Source organism: Strix aluco, chromosome 4, assembly GCF_031877795.1.
Source record: "Strix aluco isolate bStrAlu1 chromosome 4, bStrAlu1.hap1, whole genome shotgun sequence".
Classification (NCBI taxonomy): Eukaryota; Metazoa; Chordata; class Aves; order Strigiformes; family Strigidae; genus Strix; species Strix aluco.
The window spans coordinates 34,277,761-34,301,483 of NC_133934.1; the positions used below are offsets into that span (position 1 = coordinate 34,277,761).

Genomic DNA, 23,723 nt, shown 5'->3' on the forward strand with positions numbered 1-23,723 from the left:
CTGCTGGAAGCTACCAAGGACTGTCTTTTCTTCATAGAGCTAGACTATGCAGTAATAATAATAAAAAAGTATGTTAATCAAACCTAAAAAAGAAAAATCAGACCACCCTCCTGATGTTTGTGAGGTACCTCAACTACATGCACACCAAATGAAGAAACATACCAATTTTCATTGTGTCTGTTTAAAAAAAAAAAAAAGCTAAATTAAATCCCCAAATTGCAAGTGGCTGTATACATTTCTTCAGTGAAACGGTTTTAGCTTCCATGACAATGCTTAGGGCAGCAGCAGCAGGGGGGAGGCAGTAAACTGATGTTAAAAGTGGATGTCTATTTGTAACAAGAGCAAATTAAACATTTTGTTGGGCTTGAGGAAGACCTTCAGAACAAGTGCTTTCAAAGTTGACAGATGAAAATTAAATCAATAAGCAATCACATTTATCACTTTTTCTATACGAAGGCAGACACAGTAAGACACAGCTTGTTGGGGTTTTTGTTTTTAAATAGCTTTGTTTATTTTAGACAATGGTAGGCATAGGCATTCAGGCTCTGGACGGACATCCATGGGGTTTAGCTGTGCTTTTGCAATTGTAAAGCAATTTCCAGTGTGGAAATGTGGACTGTCTTGCACAAGGGACATACTGAAAGCTCATTAGTTAATGACTGTAAATAGTCTACACTGCCTTGCTCCACATATGCTTAAGTGGGACAGGACTAATTAAGTAAGTAAACTTATTTTTAAATGACAAAGTAATTTGATTATGGTTGTTACGCAACTAATTCTAAATCAATCTGAACAACCCCCTACCAGATTAAGGTTCAGACTCAGAAGTATAGGATGTGCTCTTCACGGTACAGACTGTAACATCTGACTTGGTTTAACCATTTTATATGAATCAAATGTCCCAAAAGCTGCATTTCACGCTATACATGCATTTTTCCCTAATCTAAATCATGCTGCTATGTTGATTTTAGTTTACATAGGTTCAACATTCATGATTGAGATTAAAAATGGATTCTGGTAGTACAATCATGCTAACATGCTTCTGCTTGCATACTGCAGTTAAAAAAAATTAGACATACAACTAGACTAGCCCTTTTTTTTAATGTCAGTTTAAATAATGGGATGCTGATTTCTGTGTCCTCTCAATCTGTCAGTGCTTTACACCCCTCTGAATTGCTTCCTGCTATGCTACTACAGGCATTGTTCTAGGCCTAGAACATCAGTGCTTCATTTTCTTCAACCAGAAGCCATGTTTCTTTATCAGCTGCTAAAGTGTTTACGGAGGGAGACCTCTAACATGAACAGAGTTTGCTGTAAGCTGGTAACCTAGTTACTGAAACAAGGGATGATTAAAGGTTATCATCAAATACCAGGCTGGTGTTCAAGGATCATCTGGTCCAACCTTTCTTGGCAAAAGCATGGTCTAGACAAGATGGCCCAGCACCCTGTCCAGCTGAACCTTGAAAAATGGCTGATTGTTCTCATTGTGAAAAATTTTCCTTGTGTTCAGTCGGAATCTCCCCAGGAGTAACTTGTACCCATTACCTCTTGGCTTTTCTGTGTGACTCCTTGTAAAGAGGGAGTCTCCATTTGTAGCCACCCTTTAAATACTGGAACATGGTGATGAGGTCTCCCCTAGGCCTTCTCTTCTCAAGGCTGAACAAACGCAATTCTCTCAGCCTTTCCTCATGTTGCTGGCTTCCCAGTCCCTTGATCATCTTTGTGGCCCTCCTCTGGACCCTCTCCAGCCTGTCCACATCTTTTTTTGTATAGTGGGGACAAAAACTGAACGCAGTATTCCAGGTGTGGCCTGACAAGCGCTGAGCAGAGTGGGATGATGACTTCTTTATCTCTGCTGGTGATGCCCTTGTTGGTGCAACCCAGCATCCCATTGGCTTTCTGTGCTGCAGCAGCATGCTGTTCTCTCATGTTGAGCTTGTTGTCCACCAGGACCCCCAGGTCCCTTTCCACAGAGCTGGTCCCCAGCCAGGTGGATCCCAGCCTGCGCTGCACTCCTGGATTATGTTTTCCCAGGTGCAGGACTTTACACTTGTGCTTGTTGAACTTCGTAAGGAGTTAGCCCACTCTTCCAGACTATCCAGGTCTTTCTGCAGGGTGGCTCTGCCTTCCGAAGTGTCCACTTCCCCACTCAGTTTTGTATAATCGGCAATCTTCATCAGGATCCCATCATCCAGATCACTTATGAAGATATTAAACAGTGTTGGGCCCAATATCGATCCCTGGGAGACCCGAGTTTGAAAAGGAGCTATTTACCACCACCCTCTGGGTGTGGCCTGTCAGCCAGTTCCTCACCCACTGCACAGACCACTTGTCTATATCTTAACATGTCAGTTTCTCTAGGAGTAGGCTGTGGGGAACCATATCAAAAGCCTTGGAGAAATTTTAGTATTTCTTTTGGAAAAGGAAGCAATACTAAATCAATTTAGCCAGTCATACTTGGATGAAAGTTGACTTTGTATCTCAGATTTATAGGCAGTAAGTTGTTTCCCCTTCTGTAGACTTCTGTTAAATTTACAATTATTTAAAAAAATATAGTAGCCTTTACTGTTTGGAACACAAAACTATAGTATCCTCTGTTCTGAACTTCTGCACTACACCAATACTGTTCTGCATATCCTGGCTATCAAGAATCCCATTGTGACTGGATGTCATGAACTTGCAGGTTTTAGTTAGAATGCCTTATGCAATACCATCTCTGCAGAAACCAGAGACAGCAAACACTTCCTTTACACCAGTGGCAACTTTAAGTTAATGGCTCTATAGGAATATGAATTACACCTCTTTCCTAGGATGGTTAAGGAAAGATTACAAGTGAACTACCATATATACCAGCCCTTAAGCTTACTCTCCAGTGTCTTCTCTTTGCGCATTATAAAACACGAGAGTTGGCACTGGAAACTAGTCCCAGCAATGCAGACCATGACACAGATAAAACTACTGCCTTCTACATTATCTGCTTCCTAGTGTATTTCTATTTTTAAAGGACCTTTACTAATTTGAATTCTGGCCAATGGTGTGGTCTGACTTAGCTTCCCTCTCCCACTTTCCAAAAACCAACCAACAAAACAAAATCCCCCCAAACAACCCAACCATTATCAGTAGTTGGCTACTTCCCCTCACGGTAATAGCTTTAACTGTCAGTTTAAGAAAGCTATCAGCTTTTCAGACACTGTTAAAATCAGTCTATTTGGAAGTGAATGCCCTTTCTGCCACATGATATGTAACATGCATGGTGACTTCCACTGAGGTATGAGATCAGCGCATGTGTACTTTAGTCAAAGAAAGCAGTTCTTAAAAATATTTACTGTATTAGTGTTTATTTTTTTGAGAGAACAGAAAAATATATATTAAAAAAAATGTGTTAACAGGCCAAGAGTGAGCTTCAGCAAAAGTTCTATAAATCAGTGAAAAGACATGTTTTGGCTCAGATCTCATTTTAGATATTTTCCCCAAGACCCTGTTTCTGTGACTAGGTATGACACTTGGTAGGTTATCTTATAACAGAGCATCTTAGACATATCCTCATATTGGACCAGAACACTAACAATTCATCTTAAGTGCTTCATAAAGAATAACAGAACTGTACTGTCCCAGATTGCCTTCTTATACCCAATTCTTTTTCATGCTTGGTAGGTGCCATTTTAACTCATGTGTGCTTTAGAAGTATTGTAACCTAAAAAAACCCCAACCAAACAACAAAAAAATAACAAACCCACAAACCAACAACAAACCAAACCAAGAATACTGTCACGACTGAAGAGATCTAGAGCTAACTGCTGAACTCATTTGGCAGAAATGGCTGAAATCAAACCAGACATTCATTAGGATACATTTCTCATCAGCAGAACTGCTGATCAGGAAGCAAGAAAGTCCACTGTGAGATAGGGTCCTCCACTGTTAAAAGCTCATTGACATTTCTATATAGCTACTGGATTTCTGAAGAAAGGGGTTAGACGGAGGAATCTTCTTCCAGAAGTATTTTTTCTTGGAGGACTTCCAATTCAGACAAGCAGCTTCCAACAGAGGAAAGGTACAGGACTACCAAGGGCTACAGGGATCTGGGCATTCCCGCAGGTAAGTCTCTGTATGACCATTATACACAGCCATCAGCGTTGTGCACACAGTCAGCTAACAGGCAGGTGGGAGTAAGAAGGAAAAAGAAAAGGAAAAAGAAGAGAAAGCCTCATTACAGCAATTAGTGAAAAACTATCTCTGATATTAGCTGAACAGTTCAACTAAAATGAGCATTTCTCTTATTTAGTCAGTAACATGCAATCTTGTGTCCTCAGCCAAGAATGCTGCCTCCACTTAATAGAGTAACTAAACTTTATCACTCAAAAACTCTTCTCACCCCTTTAATCTTTTTTTTTTCCTAACACCAAACCCTCAAGTTCAGACTAAAACACCCTCTGTCGCAAGAAGCACATGCCTGTAGTATCCCTAAATCATCAGTATATTAGCTTATTTCATGCTACTTACAAAGGCATGTATCACAGGTTAATTCAGGTTAGAAGGGTCCTTAAGATGCCTGTAGCGCAAATGATGCCTCAGACCAGAGCCAGCTATGAGGAAAGGGCTCAGGCTACTTGGAGTTTTAAAGCTGTAGGGCCTTTAGAAAACAGCTATTCCAGCAATTACATTTTGCTTTTACAAAGTAATGTGGAATTTGTTTCGTTTTTACGTGCATGTTTTCACCTAACAAAGCCCTGCATGTACCACTGTGACCTCCTCCTCAGGTGTACAGTATTCAGTAGTCTGCCCCCCACTCTAAACTTTCCGCAGAAATAGAAGCATTACCTTATTGAGGACAGGCTTTGTGGAGAGAACATCATAAATTGTCGGTAAGGAGATGTTCTGAAAGAAAATAATACATTGATGTCAATGGACATGAACCTGTTAGTGTAAATGCTGAGAACTATAACTTTTTTACTGCTCAATTAGATAATAAGACAAAGCTTTAAGAGTATGTGATACTCATACATCTTGAGATCAGAAGAACATGGGTTGCAAAAACTTGAGCAGACCAGATCTCAGTACAGCATGGGACATTCAAGTGTCAGTGTTTGCTGCCTGACAACGTGTGTTTGAATTTCACTGGAGAGAAAGCAGCCTAGGAAACACTGAAAATCTCTCTCAAAGTATGTCCAGGTTTATCCCCCTGCATACACAGCTGCAGAAAATGCTTGCAGGAAACCCACCTAGCTAAAGAGAAAGCCTAAAACTAAAGCACATTTGTGTAAAGAGCCAGCTGGTACTTTATTACCCAGAAGCACAAATTGTCACAAAAACGTCAGCCACTTCTGTCATTACAGCTGTGCTTGTAATGCCCTGAATGCTCCTGGCTGTGTCAGGTCAGCACTGTAACGTGGGAGTTTCAAAACAGCAAGATGAGGTATTCAGAGGATGTTTACCTCTTGCATTGTCTGGTTCAGGCATTTCATTGCAGGTGTTCTACGATTATCCAAGATTAGCGGAGGCTTCCAGCGATCGTAGTTTGTCTCTAACACGTACCACGTGCCTTTCTTGATATCAAGGCTGGAAAAGAGGTATATATTTGTGTTTTGCTTCTCTAAGTATTCTCTAAGTAGTAAGTACATATATAGTATGTACTATATACAGCCGGACTTTTTTTAGGCTTGCTGTGATATTTTTCAATGATGCTAAAGAAGCAAGTTCTTGCACAACAGGAGTCACAAGAAACATAGGACACAATTATTGGTGGAACCTGTCCTCTTCTGGAAGGCTGAATCAGGTGTCAGGTCAAGCATACTCACTCCCAGATATCCAGAGTAGCTGTCCTGGAACGAGTTATCACACACCCTTCTCCAGAATTTTTTCCACCCAGTATAAAGTAAGCTGGAGCCAGCAGTCTTGTTTTTGCCAGTTTCTCTTTTGCATCCTGGTAACTGCAGATAACAAAGTCGTGTTGGACTATTAAATGCTATAAATGGTTCAAGTACTTAAGAAGGAGTTTCACAGACCTAGAAAAAGTTTGGGTAGTTACTTCCCCTTTTATGCACATAGGAGGAGATTGTATCACAATGAAGAAACACCTTTAAGCAAAGCTCCTCCACTCTGTACTTCAAGAATGGTTGTTGAGAGGTGCTCTTTGCACTTTTTCTGCATTTAAAACAGGAATAAAATGATGATATGCTGTGTCATATTCCACTGAATTTATTTACTGCATGAGAGCTTTGTTTCTGTTTACTTCCTATAATATACTACTACCTGTTGGATGTGTTTTGATACAGAAAGTTGTTATGCATTCAGATACTGATAGGTTCATTAGGAGAAAAAAAAAATCTGAGAACAATTTGAGAGGTTCTAAGGGATCATGTGTGATGCCTCCTCCCCCACAGTGTACCAGCAAAATCAGAACTATTTAACGTTAAGGCTTCTAGGAAGATTCTCTATCATTAGATACTAAGCGTACATCTACATTATTCACGCTAGTTGAAAGCAAAGCAGATTAAAGCTGTAGAATATTTAGAGGGTGGGGGGGAATACCTTGTAGCATTTTCTAATACTGATCTTGTAAGAAAGCCCATCCACATACCATCTCTTCTACCAAGAAACCATTCGAAGATTCCTGCAAAATATCACTGGTTACAATAATTTGTTTTCAGAAGGTTCACTCACACTATTCTAACTCTCACAGACTTTAAAATGAACTGTGTTTTGTCTTACTCATCTGCAATCTTTTCACCATTTGTGTGCCCGTTTGTTAAGGTAACGGGTATGCCCAAGGTCTGGAAAACTTGTCCAGAAATAATGAAAGAAATGAGCATTACTCACCAACATAACCACCATCAAGACTGAAACGCTCATTCATTGTCAGGGTGAACAAGTCCTGAAAAGCATTAAACAAGCCAACCTTTATCCATCGCCAACCCATTAATACCAGTAATAAACAAGAGGCAACATTGCAATTTATATGCCAATTGAGCTTCTTGTTCATTAGATTCTTCCCCTTTGAGTAATGGGCTGCAAGATCAAGCCCATGTGGAGAAGAACCTAATTTACCACTGCTTGAGTAAGTAGAAATGATAATTGACAGTTTTCTGACCTGGCACAGCAATGCAGCAAACCATGCTTTTATGCTAAGTCAAGCCTGTGGCCGTTTTTCTCTTGGTCCTTGCTGCATCACTGAATTACCAGTTTTCCTTCCCCTACTGTATACTCTCAGACCTCTGAATACTACTGTAGTCTGAAAGCAGATCTTTAAGTCCCAGTGCTAAGTACACCCTGATATGTTACTGCTGTTCACATGGGCATGCAGCTGTAGACAATTCAATCCACACTACTTGCAACATGCAATTCAAACTCAAATCCCAGTCTTCAACTAGTGTTTCCTTCAGAGGAAAAGTGGAGTTCAGCTACACTGGATTATTTTCAGCATGGACTCTTCCCAATTCATTTGACCAGAAGACAAAAATAAATTGATACAATGCAGGGATTTATGTCAGAAGTGCTCTACTATGAAAAGGGCCACCTGGAACAGAGAATAAAGGCAGAGCATGTAGAAAAGGAGGAGTTGTGGTAAACTGGAGACCTGGTAAAGTTCTATAATGCTGTTTTTTAAGATGTAGATTAACCCCAGATTTCAGGTGCCTATTAAAAAAAAAAAAAAATTAAAATCTTGCAATGCAGGACTCATTTTCCAGGAAGGATTGGAGAAGGAATTAAAACAGCACAAGTATGCCGTTTCACCTCTGGGATCACAGCAATATCTATTGGCTAGCAAGAAACTCCAACCACTTTAGCACTTTGTATTCACTCCTGTTCGTATTCAGAGTTCAACATCGTTTTTAAGAATTGTCCAAGCATAAATATTTCATTTAGGCAATTTCCTTTTACAAGGAAGAGTGCAGTTTCTTTTACCTTTCTTCAAATAGCTATACTGTGTACCACAATTAAGAGGTCATTTATTAAAAACCATCCCAAGGCAGAGGTTGAAAGCAGGAAAATTTATATCTTAAAGGAAAGTCTGAAGCATTATTAACAAACCGACAAGACCCTCTCCTCATACTTACTGGTTTGACTCCAGACACCATGCCTATGTATCCTGCAAAATTTGTAGACTTGAATACTGTTTTGTTGTTTCTTTGGAAGTCCAAGTTTACTACTAGAGGCTTCAGTTCCCGAGTTAAAGTCCAGGAATTATTTTTAACATCCCACCTGCAGGAGACGGTACAGCATTTGAAACTTCCCTCCATCCATAGCTTTTGAAACTTCACAGCACGCAGATTTCCTGTGTGTGATGCCTCTCCTCTGATCTTACTCATGTCAGCCAACACCACTGCTCAGTAGTTACCTGAGCAGCACCAGCAAGGAACAGCCAGGAAGTCTAAAGGCATAGGCAGTCAGTGAAAAGAACCAAGTTTTGTATGAACCAAGAGCAAATATACTACTCAGTATTCAACAGCACCGCCATTACAGCTGGTTTGTTTTGAACACACATAACTTTGCTCTATTCCTGCTGCCAAAGGGAGGCTGCTACGGGTACTGCCTGTAACACCAAGCCTACTGTACCCTGAAAGCATGGGTAGCTTTTTCTGCAGCAGAATGAGCCTGTTCCCTCAAATTCTTACTTTTCAAAAGGGAGAAAACAAACCATGTACTACTGGATTGTCTCTACATGAAGGGAAGTCCCAGTTCTAGTTTGTAAAATAAGCTAGAACAGTTTCTAGGCAAAAGGGTGCTAAAGAACACCTAGAAGACCATTAAATTCTCTGAAAACAATCCAGGTTTTGGGAACAGCTTTGAAAGTTGCCTTAATTTTCAGGGAGCGTGTTCCCAGTATTTCTAAGTGGAAGACGTTCAACACAAGCCAAATGAAGGGACAGGGGGAGTCACAGTTGACATCATCTGAGTTTTTGATAGGCAGGTAAGAATTTTAATGAAGATGGACATTTAAATTCCATCTGGGCATTGAGAGTCATCTGAATGAGTGACATTACAAAATATACTGGGATAATAAAAGCAAACACTGAACTACCTGATCATGAGGTATGAAATGAGAACTAAAAGAGAATCCAGTGCTGGGCAACAAACTACAGAGTTTGTATCCAAATGAATGACAATGTTAAGTCAGTGGAATACAGACCACTGGCTTCTGAGTAGAAATGATGAATGACAGAAAGTACCAGTAGAGCACAGTACAGTAGCTGTGGGAATAATCTGGAAAAGAAACAACCACAAAACCAAGCCCGAATCCAATCTATAATTCACTGCATACACTAAAATTGATGCTTCTGTCCCATCATGTAAAGAACAAGATATACCGTATCTCAGAGGTAAGGTTACAGGGACTGTTCTTTGAGTCGAGACAGTTTTAACTGGAGCTGAGAAAACACTAAGTAACACTGGAACACAACTGTTTTACAAAGTCATTCCCAACACGCTTGGAGTAGTTTGACCCAAGATCAGCGGAACAATCCTTTTGTTCATTTTAGCCTTTTTTCACAGCGTGCAATGCAGAATTACTTGTCACAGTCTTAATAACAACCAAGTCATCATTTAGACTCAAAGAATGCGTGTAGAAATTTCAAGTTCAGCTAACTTTTTCTTTGGGTTTAAAAAGAATAAAAATAAAAGGCACAAGTTTAGGTACGTACCCAAGAAAGAGTCCAAAATCCAAGTTTCTGGCATGGTACAGTTTCCCTATGTAACAATAAATAAATAAATAATCAAATACAATTTTCTAAAGAAAGAGACATAAATTTCATCTTACAAAACCAGGAAATGAGTAAGCAGGAAAAATACCTGGGAAGGTAAGCAGGGAAAACACCATTGTCTAGTTCCCCTTTTCATAAGTACAGAAAAATGGTGGGGGGTTTTGGATCAGAGAAGTGTTTTGCCATAATTGAAATCAAGTAATTTTGTAAACTGCAGTCCATCTCAGCCTCAGATGCTTTTCACATTATCTTAATGCAACTGCAATACCTTGAGCTTCCTCTACAAGCGAGACATTTGTAAGCTCTCTGAGAAACCCTCAGAAATTTCCTAAGCTGGAACAGATGCAGATAAGGGCTGCTGAACTCAGTAAGTCTCTTTTCTTAAAACAGACTATCAATTTTCTCTAGCACCATACATTTGCGATAGATAGAAACTAAATGCAAAATGGATTGCACTAGAATCCCTCATGGCACTGAGAAAATATCAGGTGTCTGGCTGGTGTTTCCTGGAAAAACAAATGCCACCTATTAAAAAAAACCCCACCCCAAACACCACAAAAAACCCTCAACAAAACCAAACCATCTTTGAAAGTATTTTTTCCTTTTTTTTTAACGTAAGACACCTATGAGTTCACAATTCCCTTCTCAAGGAATACCGTTTATTATCGTTGCTTTTAGTCTCTTCTACTAGACATTCTTGCCTGTAGTTGAGAAGGACTGTTTGTACAATTGAGGCAGACCCTCTCCTACATAAGAGAAAACTGTTAACACTATTCTGGGATGCATTACCTGTTTTATCTTCCGCCACTATTGATGTACATACAGTAAAAATTTCATAAAAGATGTTAAAAATAACAATTTCCCCTAGAACAAAAAGAAACAATAGTTTGACAATTTTTCCATGAAATGGTTAGGAAAAAAGCGTACTACAAAGTTCAACATTCTATAATATTTCTCTTAAGAATTTCTGTTTAAACCTCATTCAATAACCGGTTCAGCAAAATCAAGCTTCCTGAAAGGCAAATAGAAGGATCAGAATCCTTTGGCCTTCTGCCTTACCATACAGAAAGCTGACAGTCATTGCTACCTCCTACTCTGGAAACTTCAAAACAAGCTATAAAATTCGCTTTAAAGAAGCAAGCTACTCTGTGTACCACTATTCCCACACAAGAGCTGCTGACTAGCACCAGGTGTACTGCTCCTGTACGAGGGAAGCATATGGATCTTCTCAGTCTCAATTCTGGAAGAATTCAGTGTCTACTTCTCACCTGGAATTGCATTCTTTTGCAGGAGGTGCGGAAGGAAGACAGCAGGATGTGGCAAGGATCACAAGGAAAAGAAAGCACAGCATGAAACTGAGCCTTGCCTTCTTGGTATGTCAACGGCAGACACAGCTGAATAGGAAACCAATGAGAATCAAAGATTCCCCCAAATCCTGGTGCACAGGAGCTGAGACTTGCTCCAGCACCCAAAACTCAACACCCAAAGCTCTACAGAGAAGTCCCAGCCTGATGAAAGGCTTACATGATTTATTGCCATTCTCCTCTAAAATACTGTTTTCATTTAGTGTGAGATGCAATTTATTGCTTTATCTACTTAATTTATTTGTTAAAGTCACAGATGACTACAACTATACTGCAGATTGGTACACATACTAATCTAAAAGGAGTCTGGATTCCTCATTTTCCACTATGTTAATAAAGTGTTGGAAACTATTACCCAAAGGAATCCCAGACGAATTTGCAATCCCTTGGAGTTCTTCATTGAAAGGATAAGGAAGTGTGGCGGTCAGATGAGCCTGAAACGAAAAGTTTTGGACGTTGTTTGTGTAAATTCACGCTATTTTTTTACTTAAAACAAACCTCTCCCCAATAGGTACATCCTTCTCACGACTGTTAAATTGAGTATTTAATTCCTCTGCAGCCTGTAGAACTTGAGGATATTTGTAGAGTACTTGGAAGACAAGTATATACTTAGGGAGAGTAAAAACAATTACTTATCAAAATACCGCCATGTGAGCAGTGGAGATTAGCACAGTATCTTAACTATCACGAGCAGCAACAGACGCAAGAGAGTGAAGTAGGACTCTTACATGTTAAGAGCTCAACTGGAACTGAGCTTGACGTCAGCGTTTAAGGGAATCCCTAACTTTCACACATTGGTCTGACTGTATATACTACCTTTACGTTAACCTCACTCAGGCACAGAGGAATACAAATGAAGAGTGGCAGCATGACCTAAGGCTGCTGTAAATAAAGATGGGGGGCAGATCTGACCTTTTGCTGTCTCTAGCACTACACGGTTGTCTCCTGTCCTGATTCTATGCCAAAGCCTATTTTAATTAGAATCAAATTATTTTTTAAGATGAGGCCCAGTCAAAGTTGCGCCTGTAATCAGACATTTGCTACAGTTTTCAAAACCTGATTTTATTCTGCTGTTTAAAAGGAGTTGAACATGGCAAAGAGAATTTCAGTGAAGTGTTTTGCTACAGTGACTAAGTCAGCACCGTACATGTCTAGCATGACTAAACCAAACTTGAAAAGATCTTAGAAAAAATTAGAGGAGGAAGAGACACATGGCATTTTAGGTTCAATGGTTTCAGAGGAATTCTGAGTAGTCAAGAAGGCAAAATTTCACCAAGAAGGGAAAATTTCAGAGTAACTCTTCAAAACAGCATTTTTGTTCTGCAAGTGGAAGAATTATCACTTGTAAAGTTCTTAATTGCCCAATTTAGTAGCATTCTAATTCTGGTAGTCAGAGCATAACAGTAAAAAAATAATGAAGCTGAAAATACTTACTATTTTGTTATCCACTATGTCAACAACTTTGCCACTGGGGAAGAAAGTATTTGCTATATCTTTAATATTCTGGACCACAGTCTTCAGCTGAAAAGAACAAGGGCTTTTATTGAATAAAAGATCTTGAGCATAAGAATTGCTAGAATACTAACAGAACTCCTTCACATACTTTTCAAAAAACCATTTTGCTGAACAAATACATATTTAAAGAAAGTGCTAAATGTGGTGTTCTTGGTGAGAAAAACACACCCAACTCCCCACTAAGGAGTCACTCTTCAAGCTTTATTCAAATAACTTTTCTAGATTAGCTCCACCATGTCCCTCTACCGGAGAAAACAAACTCCAGGAAAAAGCCATCCTTATCTTCTGCTCCTTTGACCACATTTTAATACTCTGCACTCAGAATTCTATCTTTAAAAATGTTAATTAAAAGCTCTGTGCTTAAGCGCTGATGTTCCTGAAGCCAAAAAGACTCAATAAATTTCTTATAAAAGCACATGCTTTCTGTTTGCAACATGTGAATGGCCACTCTATGTGATCTAACTCCAAAGTACATGTGAGATAAAGCCTTTCAGAATTTAAGGTGCAGCCTGAACCTTCCAACACCCACTGGCTTAAATGAGACTTTTAAAATAAATATTATGGTATAAAATTGTCTGGCTTTCAGAGTTGAAAGGTCAAAGTCAGCAGGGATACACCTGGCCTTTTTTGAGAAATTAAGCATTACTGAATTGAATTTTCAGCAACCTTCTGAAGAACAGCTGGTTTAAGTAGTATAAAATAGGCTCGAGTATTTTTAAAAATATTTCTGCTGTGTAAGCACCCATGCTGGAACCAGCATCCCTGAAAACGAAGTTCTTCATTTCCCCCTTGCCATTTCATCACTTCATGCAGTGTTTTGAGAGAAGCAGGAATGTGCAGAGGAGAAGAGATGTTGCCTCAGTTTCACTTCAGTTTTCTGAGGCTGTCCCTTTGGTGTACTCCTCCCCCTTCATTCTGTACTACTTCATGACTAAAGAGCTTTGATAAATGAAAGGCTGCTTTATGCCACACTAGTTTTTATTCCTCTACATCCCAAACATCAGCGCCCCTATACTTGATGCTGCTAGCTCAAGCATTGAACAGAAAAATGTTTTACTCATGCAATTATTCTAGTCTAGAGCCTATTAGAAAAATCAACTAGAAATATTATCCCTTTCAGAGAACTTTAGCATAAGTATTCCTCTCCAAACCTTTTCTCAAAATAAAAGGCCACATGCTAGTTTTATACCTGCTAAGCTTCAAAGTAAGCTCTGCCTTTCATACCTCTGTCTTTTTGTCGTGCATCAAGTTATCCCATCTTTTGCTGGGAGGTAAATCAAGATTTATGACGTATGTGGGTACATTCCCTTTGAACCTGAAAGATAAGTACAAGAGTTCAAATTTAAAGGCGGCTTTGAGAACACATTTGACAAAATAGGTGCTTCCCACCTGTAACTAGCATTTTCTAGATCTGCAACAGGAACAAGTTACAAAAAAACCCCTGTTCCGACTTGCAAATCACTACTTTTCTGTAATTTGTTAGAAAAGTGGAATCAGATTACTTACGTTGGTCCTGAAGGAGGGTATGTTTTACTCCTGCACTCTTCTCCATACTGTAAAGACAGTGCAACATTAGTATTCAGCCTCTTTGTTAAAACACTTTATTATTCTAGCAGACTCAGTTTTGAATTAAACCTTTAGGACTAGTCAGCTAATTCAATTCATGATGATTTGATAATAAAGGAAGGGAAGGTCTTAGGACTTTGGAAAGGGTGCAGAGGAGAAGACAAGAGGTAGGGGGCAAACAGCAACTTCCCCGTGCTGTCTGACAGCCCTTCAGACAACTTGCCTAATGTAGTCCAAGGCAAACACCACAAGTTTATGATAAATATCCAAACCCATTTTTACTCAGTGTGATCCAAGGAAGAGCACTTCAAAAGCACATTCTTTAGACAAGTTCAGAAACCTTACATCTCAATACGGACCAGTTTTTCCGTTCGTTCAATTCACAATCTCATTTTATAGCGTCATTCATAATTATGCTTAGTGTTAAGCTTCATTGTGTAGCTGGGGCAGAGAAAACACACTCAACTTTGGGCAAACTACTCAGCCAGAGGAATGAGCTATATGGTGTGGCATTTTATTTAGTGTGGAAGAGCACTGCAGAACGGGTGGTAAGTATTACGAGAGGTGCATTGCAGGAATATAACTAAAAAGTAGTTACCTTCATTCCTGTAAGCATGGCTAGTTACAAATGAAAGTTTGAGAACTATATTTAGGTATACTCAAAGTGAATGCAAGGGTGTTTTCCCATCAGTTACATAAAGCATGCATATACATACATAAACATATGCATCTACATGCCACAATTATAATTGCATGTTTTACCCAATGAAATGCAAGCAAATGCCTACTAGCTGCACTTGTGCTTCAAACCAGTTGAGAGCAGACCAGTTCTGGTCCCCCAGCTATCTGAGCATATCAGTAAGCTCGTAAGAGCACAGTATGTCCCTCTAGGAAAAAGGAAAGGTACACCTGCTGTTCTGGGAGCTCATACAAAGGCTCCCAAAGCACAAGCGTTTGGGAGACAGAACAGAAACAAAACCATGTCAGGATCCGTCCACCACCTCCCCCCCCTCCCCCCCCTTGATTTCCAGTATTTATTTGGCTGTACTAATTAGATTACAAGTGTGCCCTTATAATGCATTCTGGCTCCAGTAAAAACTGAGACAAGATTTCTAGCAGCTACGTATCTGGGACAAACAAGCTAACTAATGTGCACATTCTCTTTGGGCTAATCACATTATCTGTTTTTAATGCATTAACCTAGAAAACACAATGTCTTACTTAATGACACAAACTTTAAGCACTGGCATAATTTGTTAGAACTGGAAACAGGAATTTTAAAGTGGGATTGGTTTCTGTGTGTTGTGTTTTCTTTTTGCATTGTTTCCAGTAGCTGGGGGAAAGCCTGAGATGAATTTTGGTTTTCCTACATGCGAGACAAAGGTATAGAACTATCTATATGTTTCCTAGATTTCACTGCAGTGCAGTTACAGCCTTTGCACAGCTGGAACAAAAGGTCAAACACAAGAGGCTGTTTAATTTTTGAAGTGAGGAAGTTTCAAAACAAGGAGCATAGGGGAAGATATCAGATGACTAATTAGTCAGAGGCTTTGTGCAAAGCCAAGCAAATACTTAACAGTATTAATGCAATTGTCTTGTGAAATTTTCCATCCTTCAGTACTAAAATCAATCAGAAAAAGTGACATTACATATAAATCCTACTGCAATGCATGCACAGATTTGGACCTTCAGGAAATATCTGCTGTCAAAATACACTTCTTGACAGGTACAGTCTATAACAAAAAATTATCCAAAATGGATGAAAGTTCAGTTAATCTGTCAGTATAGTCCATGCGTACACAAAGGAAAGAGCGGCAACTACGCAAACTGATTTCAGAGGATTTTAAGTAAGTGATATTCCACGTACTAAATGTTATGTCACTCCTGACAGATTCATGATTTTAATCTTGTATTTGAAGCTGTTTTTATCTTCCCAACCCTTTGCAACCTAAGCCACAAAAGGGGTGGGGAAAGCAGCAGTAAGGGAAGAGTTAAGGGAGAGAAACAGAGAAAATGTTCCCTCCTTACATGTCAGTAATTTTAGACTTCTCATCTGTCTATGTATAAAGCAAGCTAAAGAAACCAATAATCCTCAACCCGTACATCTTCCAAAACTGCTAGCACTGAGACATCTGAAGAAAGCCAAGATTATTAACATTTTCTTTAGGTAAACTATTGTGTGTTGGCACATGACCAGTAATTTAAAAAGATGTCAAAACAACCAGAAAACTAGCAGTGGTATTTTTTTGTTTTGTTTTGGTTTTTTTGCACAAAGTTCTAATGAGTAAGAAAAAATTGTTACCTTTTGCAATCAGCTAAAGACTTACTGCAAACTTTTATGACAAGGTAGAAAAAAAGACACCTAAAGAATTTTCTTACAGCAACAGCAAAACCACCAGGCACTATCACCAGACTGAAATAAGCAGCTATGAAGTTACTGCTGTGGTCAGCGAGATCCTCCCCTCTGCAGCACCTTGACACTGGAAGAGGAACAATAAATGCTGTCTGAGTGAAGCAGGAGCAGCCTTCCAGCATGAGAGGATTGCCCTGACTTTCCAACATGACAAACCACAACTAGTCTCCTAGAAAAAGCCAGCAGAAGCTGGCTCCAAACAGGAGGTCATCACTATAAATTTGCTTTTCAAACATGCATTGAACTCCCTAGGAGGACTACAGCTATTCTTGAATGCTGATTAAATGCTCCTTTTTTGTTTGTTTGTTTGTTTTAAACTGCCTGTTACTCGTAGGTTGAAAATTAATGCATGGTTTAATGACTGCTGAGTAAATATTTTAAAACCTAGCCTGCTTTCATTAATATGAAATAGGCTGAATGTAGTTTGTCCAGTCTAAAGAATGCCAGCAGTTTCTTTATTACCCTCAAAGGTATTTTTGAGGTGGACCATCTCTGGCATCCTTCCTTAGTATTCAGTGTTTCTCATCTTCATATTAATAATTATCAAATGACCTCTTTGAGCTATGAAACACGATTCTACAGTTTAAGGATATGGCATTCAAGCTCTTTCTGACAAAGTAATCTATTATATTCGGCATCTTCTGGTCTATGAATCCTGTGGTGCAACACATTTTTCTTCCTTACGGGATGACAGCAATGCAGCATTCTATTGTGCTGCAGCAGCCCCAACACTGCTCACCTTTCTGAACATGAAAATAAAGAGTACTCTTGCAGTGCTGAAGAAATTGGGAGCAAGCCAATTTAAATTACAGTTTGGACAAAAAGTTCAGTATGATCGAAGGGGCCTAACCGAAAGCTAAAGGGACTGACAGTCTGCACCACTGAGATGTAATTCATGGCATTTAGCTTCCGTGTTCTCTGTTAACGGAAAGAACCCAACCAGCTGTACGCAGGAAAACAACAATCATTGTTCATTCTTCAGCAAATGATGCATCCCAGCATCTCAACCCAAAGTAACATATCCGAGCCTGATATCTGGCTGCACAGCAGCACAACATGCAACCTGGACACCCAGTGGGTATTGTGCAAGTGTGAAGATGTACCAACTACAATCAAATGCAAAATCAAGCTCTAATGATAGACTTTGCTGATAGATGGCACTTTCTCCCCCACTCCACACCCCAGGAAGCTTTTGGCTATAATTCTGAAGGTGTTTTAAGCTAGAGCTGGCTTATAGTATTGGAAAGCTGCTCTTGGGGGGAAAGACGGGATGGGGTGCACAGAAGAGGGCCTAATTCTGCATAGGCAGAATGCTAAGGGAACACGGGTCATACAGATGTCCACAGTCCTCCAAAGCCTTTCCCGCAGTTCTCCCCTCTCCCAAAACCCATAGTCATTTTCCTGAAATCAATATAATTTGCTAGGAAAAGTCTTAGAGACATCAAAGAATAAAGGAAGCAGTATGTTCCCAAAATATTTTAAGATAAATTGCAAAAGAATATTTTGAAATTCAGAGATATTTAAAAACCTGTCTTCTTCACAGAGGATGAGGAGATTCAGAAACGGAAGAAATGAAAGTCTGCTTTGCTCCTTCAGGAATAAAAAAATTCATCAGGAAGCAAGAACAGCTGTTTACATGCCCAGGAGATGGAAGCCAGCCTGTTCCAAATAACTCTCCACCCTCGACTTCACAATTCCTCCAGAAGTTAAATATTCACCCATACAGTTTAAAAAAAAAAAAAAAAAAAAAAAAAAAAAAAAGACACCCCAAGCCCACCTGCTCTACACGTCTCCCCTTGGGTGAAGCTGTATCAAATACACTAAGCAGATTCAAAAGCATATGTACTTTTAGCTATGCCTTCTCAACTTTCCTTTTGAAAATCACTGCTTTGGTGTAACATCACAATATTTACATCATAGATGTATATGAAACTGAACGCAGGAACGAGCAAGGACTTGTAAAACACACCAGATAAACATCAGGACTTGTAACCGCGGCCACGCCGGTTGCCAGAGGAGCCATTTAAAAGTCACCAAGTCCGTGAGGGCAGCGAGACGCTACCTTAAATTCACACGCGTGAACTTAAAAGCACGCTTGGCCCCCTGCGTGGGGAAGAGCGGCACAGCAGCCAGCTCCCCTCACACTCCCCCGGCCCTCCGGAGCCTCGCCAGCCCCTCGGGCGGGGCCGGCCGCCTCTCACCCCGCCACCTCCTCCAGAGAAGGCCGGGGGCGATCGGCTCCGCTCCGCTCCGTCCCCTCTCCCTCCCCTCACCCGGCTCACCGGGTCCGGCGCCCAGACGAGCTGCGCCACGACGAGCAGCGCGGTGGGCGACAGCAGCGCCTGGCCCCAGCCCGCCATCCTCCTTCCCGGCTCAGCTCGGCGCTTCCCGGTGCGGCGGCCCACATGACATCGCCCCGCCCCACCTGTCATGAGGGGGAAGGCGGCGGCGCGCCGCCGCCCCGGCCTTGCCGCCGCCGCCCACGCCCTCCCTTTTAATTTCAATAAAGCAGAGGAATTGATTTTTAAGTCGTACTTTCAAAGGAAGGAAGTTCCGCACGAGAAAGTCTGAAATAAAATCGCCTCTCTCAGGCAACACTAAGAGCAAACCCGTAGCACCAGTTTTCCCTTGGTAAATATTGTGATTTTTAATTACTCTATGTGTCCTTGGGAGATTTTACACAGGTTTTATGGTAATGTGAAATGCAAGGCAGGTGCCTTCTTCAGGAAAAAGGAGTTTTCTCCATCTTGCCTGCTTGAGAGTGCAGGAAACAGGCAACTGGAGTGAGTCTCATAGAAATACAGGGTATGATATGCTGTGTCTAAGCACGTTGCCTATAATTTATTCACTTCCATATGTAAATGGTATATTTGTTGTAATACCAAGTACAAGCCAGCAGCAGAGTAAGGTGCATACTCCAAATAGCTTACAATAAAGAAGCATAATTTTAGTGTGAGCAAATGAACATATAATGATTGTATATGTTAGGAACAGTTGTTGGAAGCACCACGAATAAATACTAAAAACCTTCTCGGATGCCTGTGTTTTAGCTTGTGTCTTGTGTTTTATGCAGGGCCTGAGATATGTCACATTTTTCAGCACACAAAAAAGCAACAGCTTTAATATCATGACTTAATTGGCTGTGCAATTAATTAAGTCTCTTATAAAACAAACTGGGGGTGGCAAGAAAAAGAAGGGAAGTCCTTGGCAATACTTGACTGGAAAGCTGTATGGCACTGCAGAAATTATGAAACAGGAAAGGATAAAAGAAATGCATTGTAAGGTGTGAAAGCCTTGGGCAAAAGGAGGGTGTGCAGCAGTGTGTAGGAAGGAACCAGCCAGAACGTAAACTTGGAATTGCACACAGCTTTAGAGACCAAGGCAGAAAAGTTAAGCACGGCTGGAAGAAGATACAGAACCAATCAGCGGATTTAGGAAATGAGGAAAATTACAGCAGGAGAAACCTCAAGATTTTCATGGGAGCATCTTTCACAAATAGGAAATCAGGTAGTTTCTACAGGCCCCAGACAAACACCTGTAAGACAATAATTTTGTATTTACTTGCAGGTATCTGAATGTACTATTATCTACAGTAGAAAATAGTCAGATTAAGTTGGTCCAGTTATTTTCTAAACATCTGCAACCCCTTTTACTCACCTTTTATTTCTGGAAGAGACAGCTTTTAGATGGTTTACTATCTTTCTCTAGATGCTTTACTATTTTTAGGACATTTTTAACAATAGAAAATAAATGACAACTTTGGAAAATGAAAAACTCTTTCTGAATGCTCTGAAGACAAAATTATGCCATCATCACATTATACATTTACAACTTACTTTTCTGAAGCCTCTTTGTACTTCTAGTTTTCTTTCACCGGTAAAGAAATTCTCAGTTTAAGGAATAGTTAACATCCTCCAGTACCCGTGTTTTTCCGACTATGGCTATTCTGCTGTGTTCCCATAGACACCTTGTCTGCAGGGTCCACACCAGTACTTTTAGGCCCTCCATTTTGTTGTCTAGGTTTCTTCTGTCAGTTTTCAAAAATCTAAGTTAAGTCAGAAGAAAAAAGGTTCTTAAGATGTGCAGTTTACTCATTAACTGTAGTACCTGACAGCTGGTGTCACTGATAACTAGTACTTAACATCCACCCTTGTGTTCTCATACTCATCTATCCAGTACTGTATTACCATACCCCAGATCTGTTCCTTCCTTCAGAGTAGAGGCTGCACAAATTCCTTCCCCTTTTCTCTCTGTTTCACTTAAATTAAAGCTCTTTGCACTTAACTGCCAGGACACAGTATCACCAAGAAGACCCCATGAATATTTCAAATGGGAAAATATCCAGTGGACTCCTTATAGCAACAGTTTAACTCACATACTGATCTTCACTGTTTTGTCATACCTTTGATTTCCTTTTCCTGGAACTCAAATGCCGGTGAATTCCCCAGATCTCTGCTTCTGTGTTATCTCAGGACACATTTTTCAGCAAGAATCTAGTGTATCATTAGTCCCAACACAGAAGGCAACCCCACTGCTACTACAATATCCTTATTCCCTGCAGGGCTGCCAGTCCCTTGCCAAATCCACTACTTCCTCTTGGAAGGGGAATCCAATCCCTCCTTGGGACAGTCTCATTTAATTTGCTCTGACATTTCTTCGCGTTTCATTTATTCCTAGCTCTGTAACAAACATGCCTCTCAGTTCCATTTTTCCTTTACTATCACTTATGACTACTTAACAGTGTCTACACCTTGCATTCTCCTATTTACATTGATAAATATGGAGTGGACTTATTTCCTTTCCACAGGTAGTTCTCAGGGTCTTTTTCAGATTCCAAGTACTCCCTTCAGCACTCTTTCCACCAGCATAGCAGATTCCTGCTTCCAGCTGCATCTGTTTTTGAGTAATCATTTTTATGAGTTCTACCAGGCATGATTTTATTTAAACAATGTATTCTCAGAAGGAAAAACAGATGCTGTAACATCAGTCTACTTCAACCATCAGCATTCACTTCAGCTGCGTTTAAGATTCACAGTGACTGTGGATCAATGACACCTGCAATGAACTCCCCAATAAATAATTACTCTGGCCCACAGCCTGCTCCTTGTGGTGCTGCCCCTTTCCCAGTGTTTTGGCAGTAGGCCACTTCCAGGTCCATGACATTGCAATGATTGTCCATCACGTTACTTACATTTCTGGGGATGGACATGTAGCGTGGTACCTACAACTGGAACTACTTAATGAGCCCTAATCCCCAGTCCTAGACCAGGCTGAAGAGCTCTGGGAAAAAATGAATTACATTTTTTCCTGTGATGGTACAACCCACAGCTATGCTGCATTTTCATCCAAGAATTCCTCAGACTCTGGCCAGGAGCATTTGCCAACAATCATCTATTTATTTCCAGCTTTTGGCCTTCTCCCCACAAATTCAGTGCTCACACTTCTGTCAGACCTCCTGGGCACACGCAATGCACCTTTTCCAACAATACAGGAACTTAAAATACGGCCTGTACTCACCATGGAAAAGGCAGCATAGCCCTCTTCTTTACAAAAATTGAGTCACAGAGCATATGGGCACACACTGTGATCCAAAAGCCTCTAAGCTACATATACAATCAGCTTCACCTGCTTGACCATTTCTGCTACTGGTAAAAAAAGCCAACCACACACTATGCCTGCATGGTGGCTCTCTTTGATTGACAGGATATCTATTTTTATTTGAGAGTAATCAGGTTATATAGAGTTCCCTGGAGAAGTCAACTATTCTCTCTCAAGACCACTAAAAATCAGGGATCTTTCTCTCTGGTCTATATCATTGTTACAGTCTGTCTCCCAGGGCTTAAGCTATATGGCAAATAGCTTACCACTGGTACATATACCTTTAATTTTTCTTGGAGCCGTTCCCTTAATACAAGCCAAATATTCACAAGTGATACAGTTAGTAAGATTTTGTAACTGGATTATTGATATGTGAGGGCATTTTAATATAATTCTGGAGATACTTAAAAAAACAGAATCAAAGAGTTCTGCTTTAGTTTCTTTTTGCAAATGTTTTAATGCAGAATCTCACTACAAACACCAGCAACTGCTTGCTTTGAAAAAAATGTGTAGTTAATAGAAAGTGATGGGAAATAAAGATAATTTTCAGTCATTCCTGCTATGTGGTAAGCTTGAAGAGTAAACTCAAAGTTTTGTACTAGAACTAGAAATTAAATCTGTGAAAATTTTAAAATGAAACTGTTGAACTTGATAGTGGTAAAAAGGGCAAGCATTTGATCAGTTTACATGATAATCTGATACTATTCTATTTTTGTTAACAGTATGTTCTGAAATGTAGTAACTAGGTAAGTTATAGATATGGGGGAAAAGACAATTCTCATTCAAGAAGATCATTTAAGTCTAAAAAACAGCTACGGAGGAGTTGTTTGTACCTGTAAAAATGGAGGGAACAATTCCCATTTGATTTCTTTTCAGCAATTTTTAAAATTCAGCATAGACCTTGCTTTTAATTTCTCTACATTCTAGTATAACTTCTCTCAGAATTAAAATACAGAATCTTATGGAGCAGCTGGAATGATAGGAAGGTCTCCATGGATTTGGCCACAGAAGAAAGTTACAAGCATAACTATCCCAATATAGTTGCACAAACCGCTCCCCAGAGAGGGCATTTTGATTTCTCATTTAGTATCAACCTCAGCACAAAAAGCTAAAGTGGGAACACACTCATTCCAAAATAGCTATTCATACCAGGAACTAGTGAGTATGCCTATTCTTGTATAATACGTATTAATTGAACAGTAGGTTTAACAGATATAAAACAAGTAAGTTCTACTACCTTAGAGGGAAAAGCCCTGTAGCAAAAATTTCTGTACTCGGCTGGATAGAGCTGGGTATGGAATGCCATCAGAGAAAGGTGTGGATTTTTGTTTGCTTTTCAGGAAACAAACAAGTTTCTGAGAATCCTTATGTTACATCACGAATGGGCCCAGCCTGTGTTTTTTCTTCTTTTGGTTCCATAAAATCTGTATGGGCTATATCCTTATTTTGCTAAATTCTTGAAAAATAAATGCTTTATTGCTAACCTCAGCTAGCCTTCCCTAACCAGCTATAACTACTTTTCATACTGAAAAGTCACTAGAGGTCTTAAACAGTTATGATGTATTTAAA

The 23,723-nt window shown here is 39.9% G+C and overlaps 1 protein-coding gene across 2 annotated transcripts; it reads right to left on the bottom strand.

Moving 5' to 3' along the window:
• Positions 1–3,321: 3,321 nt before the first annotated feature.
• ASAH1 (N-acylsphingosine amidohydrolase 1) lies at positions 3,322–20,587 on the bottom strand. 2 transcript variants are annotated; one of them, XM_074822684.1, is made up of 14 exons: positions 20,393–20,587; positions 14,084–14,130; positions 13,802–13,892; positions 12,497–12,583; positions 11,418–11,496; positions 10,488–10,562; positions 9,639–9,684; positions 8,055–8,199; positions 6,817–6,871; positions 6,529–6,610; positions 5,796–5,927; positions 5,433–5,556; positions 4,819–4,875; positions 3,322–4,149 (listed from the first exon to the last, which is right to left on the bottom strand). In XM_074822684.1, exons 3-14 carry the CDS (start codon positions 13,820–13,822, stop codon positions 4,060–4,062), a joined length of 993 nt encoding a protein of 330 aa, XP_074678785.1. In that variant the 5' UTR covers positions 13,823–13,892; positions 14,084–14,130; positions 20,393–20,587; the 3' UTR covers positions 3,322–4,059. The 2 variants fall into 2 exon arrangements, with proteins under 2 accessions (XP_074678785.1, XP_074678784.1); XM_074822683.1 differs by lacking the exon at positions 20,393–20,587 and adding an exon at positions 18,839–18,991.
• Positions 20,588–23,723: the final 3,136 nt, after the last annotated feature.

Coding starts and splice junctions, on each gene's coding strand:
- ASAH1 (XM_074822683.1), bottom strand. CDS start 18,988: ATGACAGGTGGGGCGGGGCGATGTCATGTGGGCCGCCGCACCGGGAAG. Junction 14,131..18,838: donor TCGTCTGGGCGCCGGACCCG/GTGAGCCGGGTG, acceptor CTGTCTTTACAG/TATGGAGAAGAGTGCAGGAG. Junction 6,872..8,054: donor TGGTGTCTGGAGTCAAACCA/GTAAGTATGAGG, acceptor AATGCTTTTCAG/GACTTGTTCACCCTGACAAT.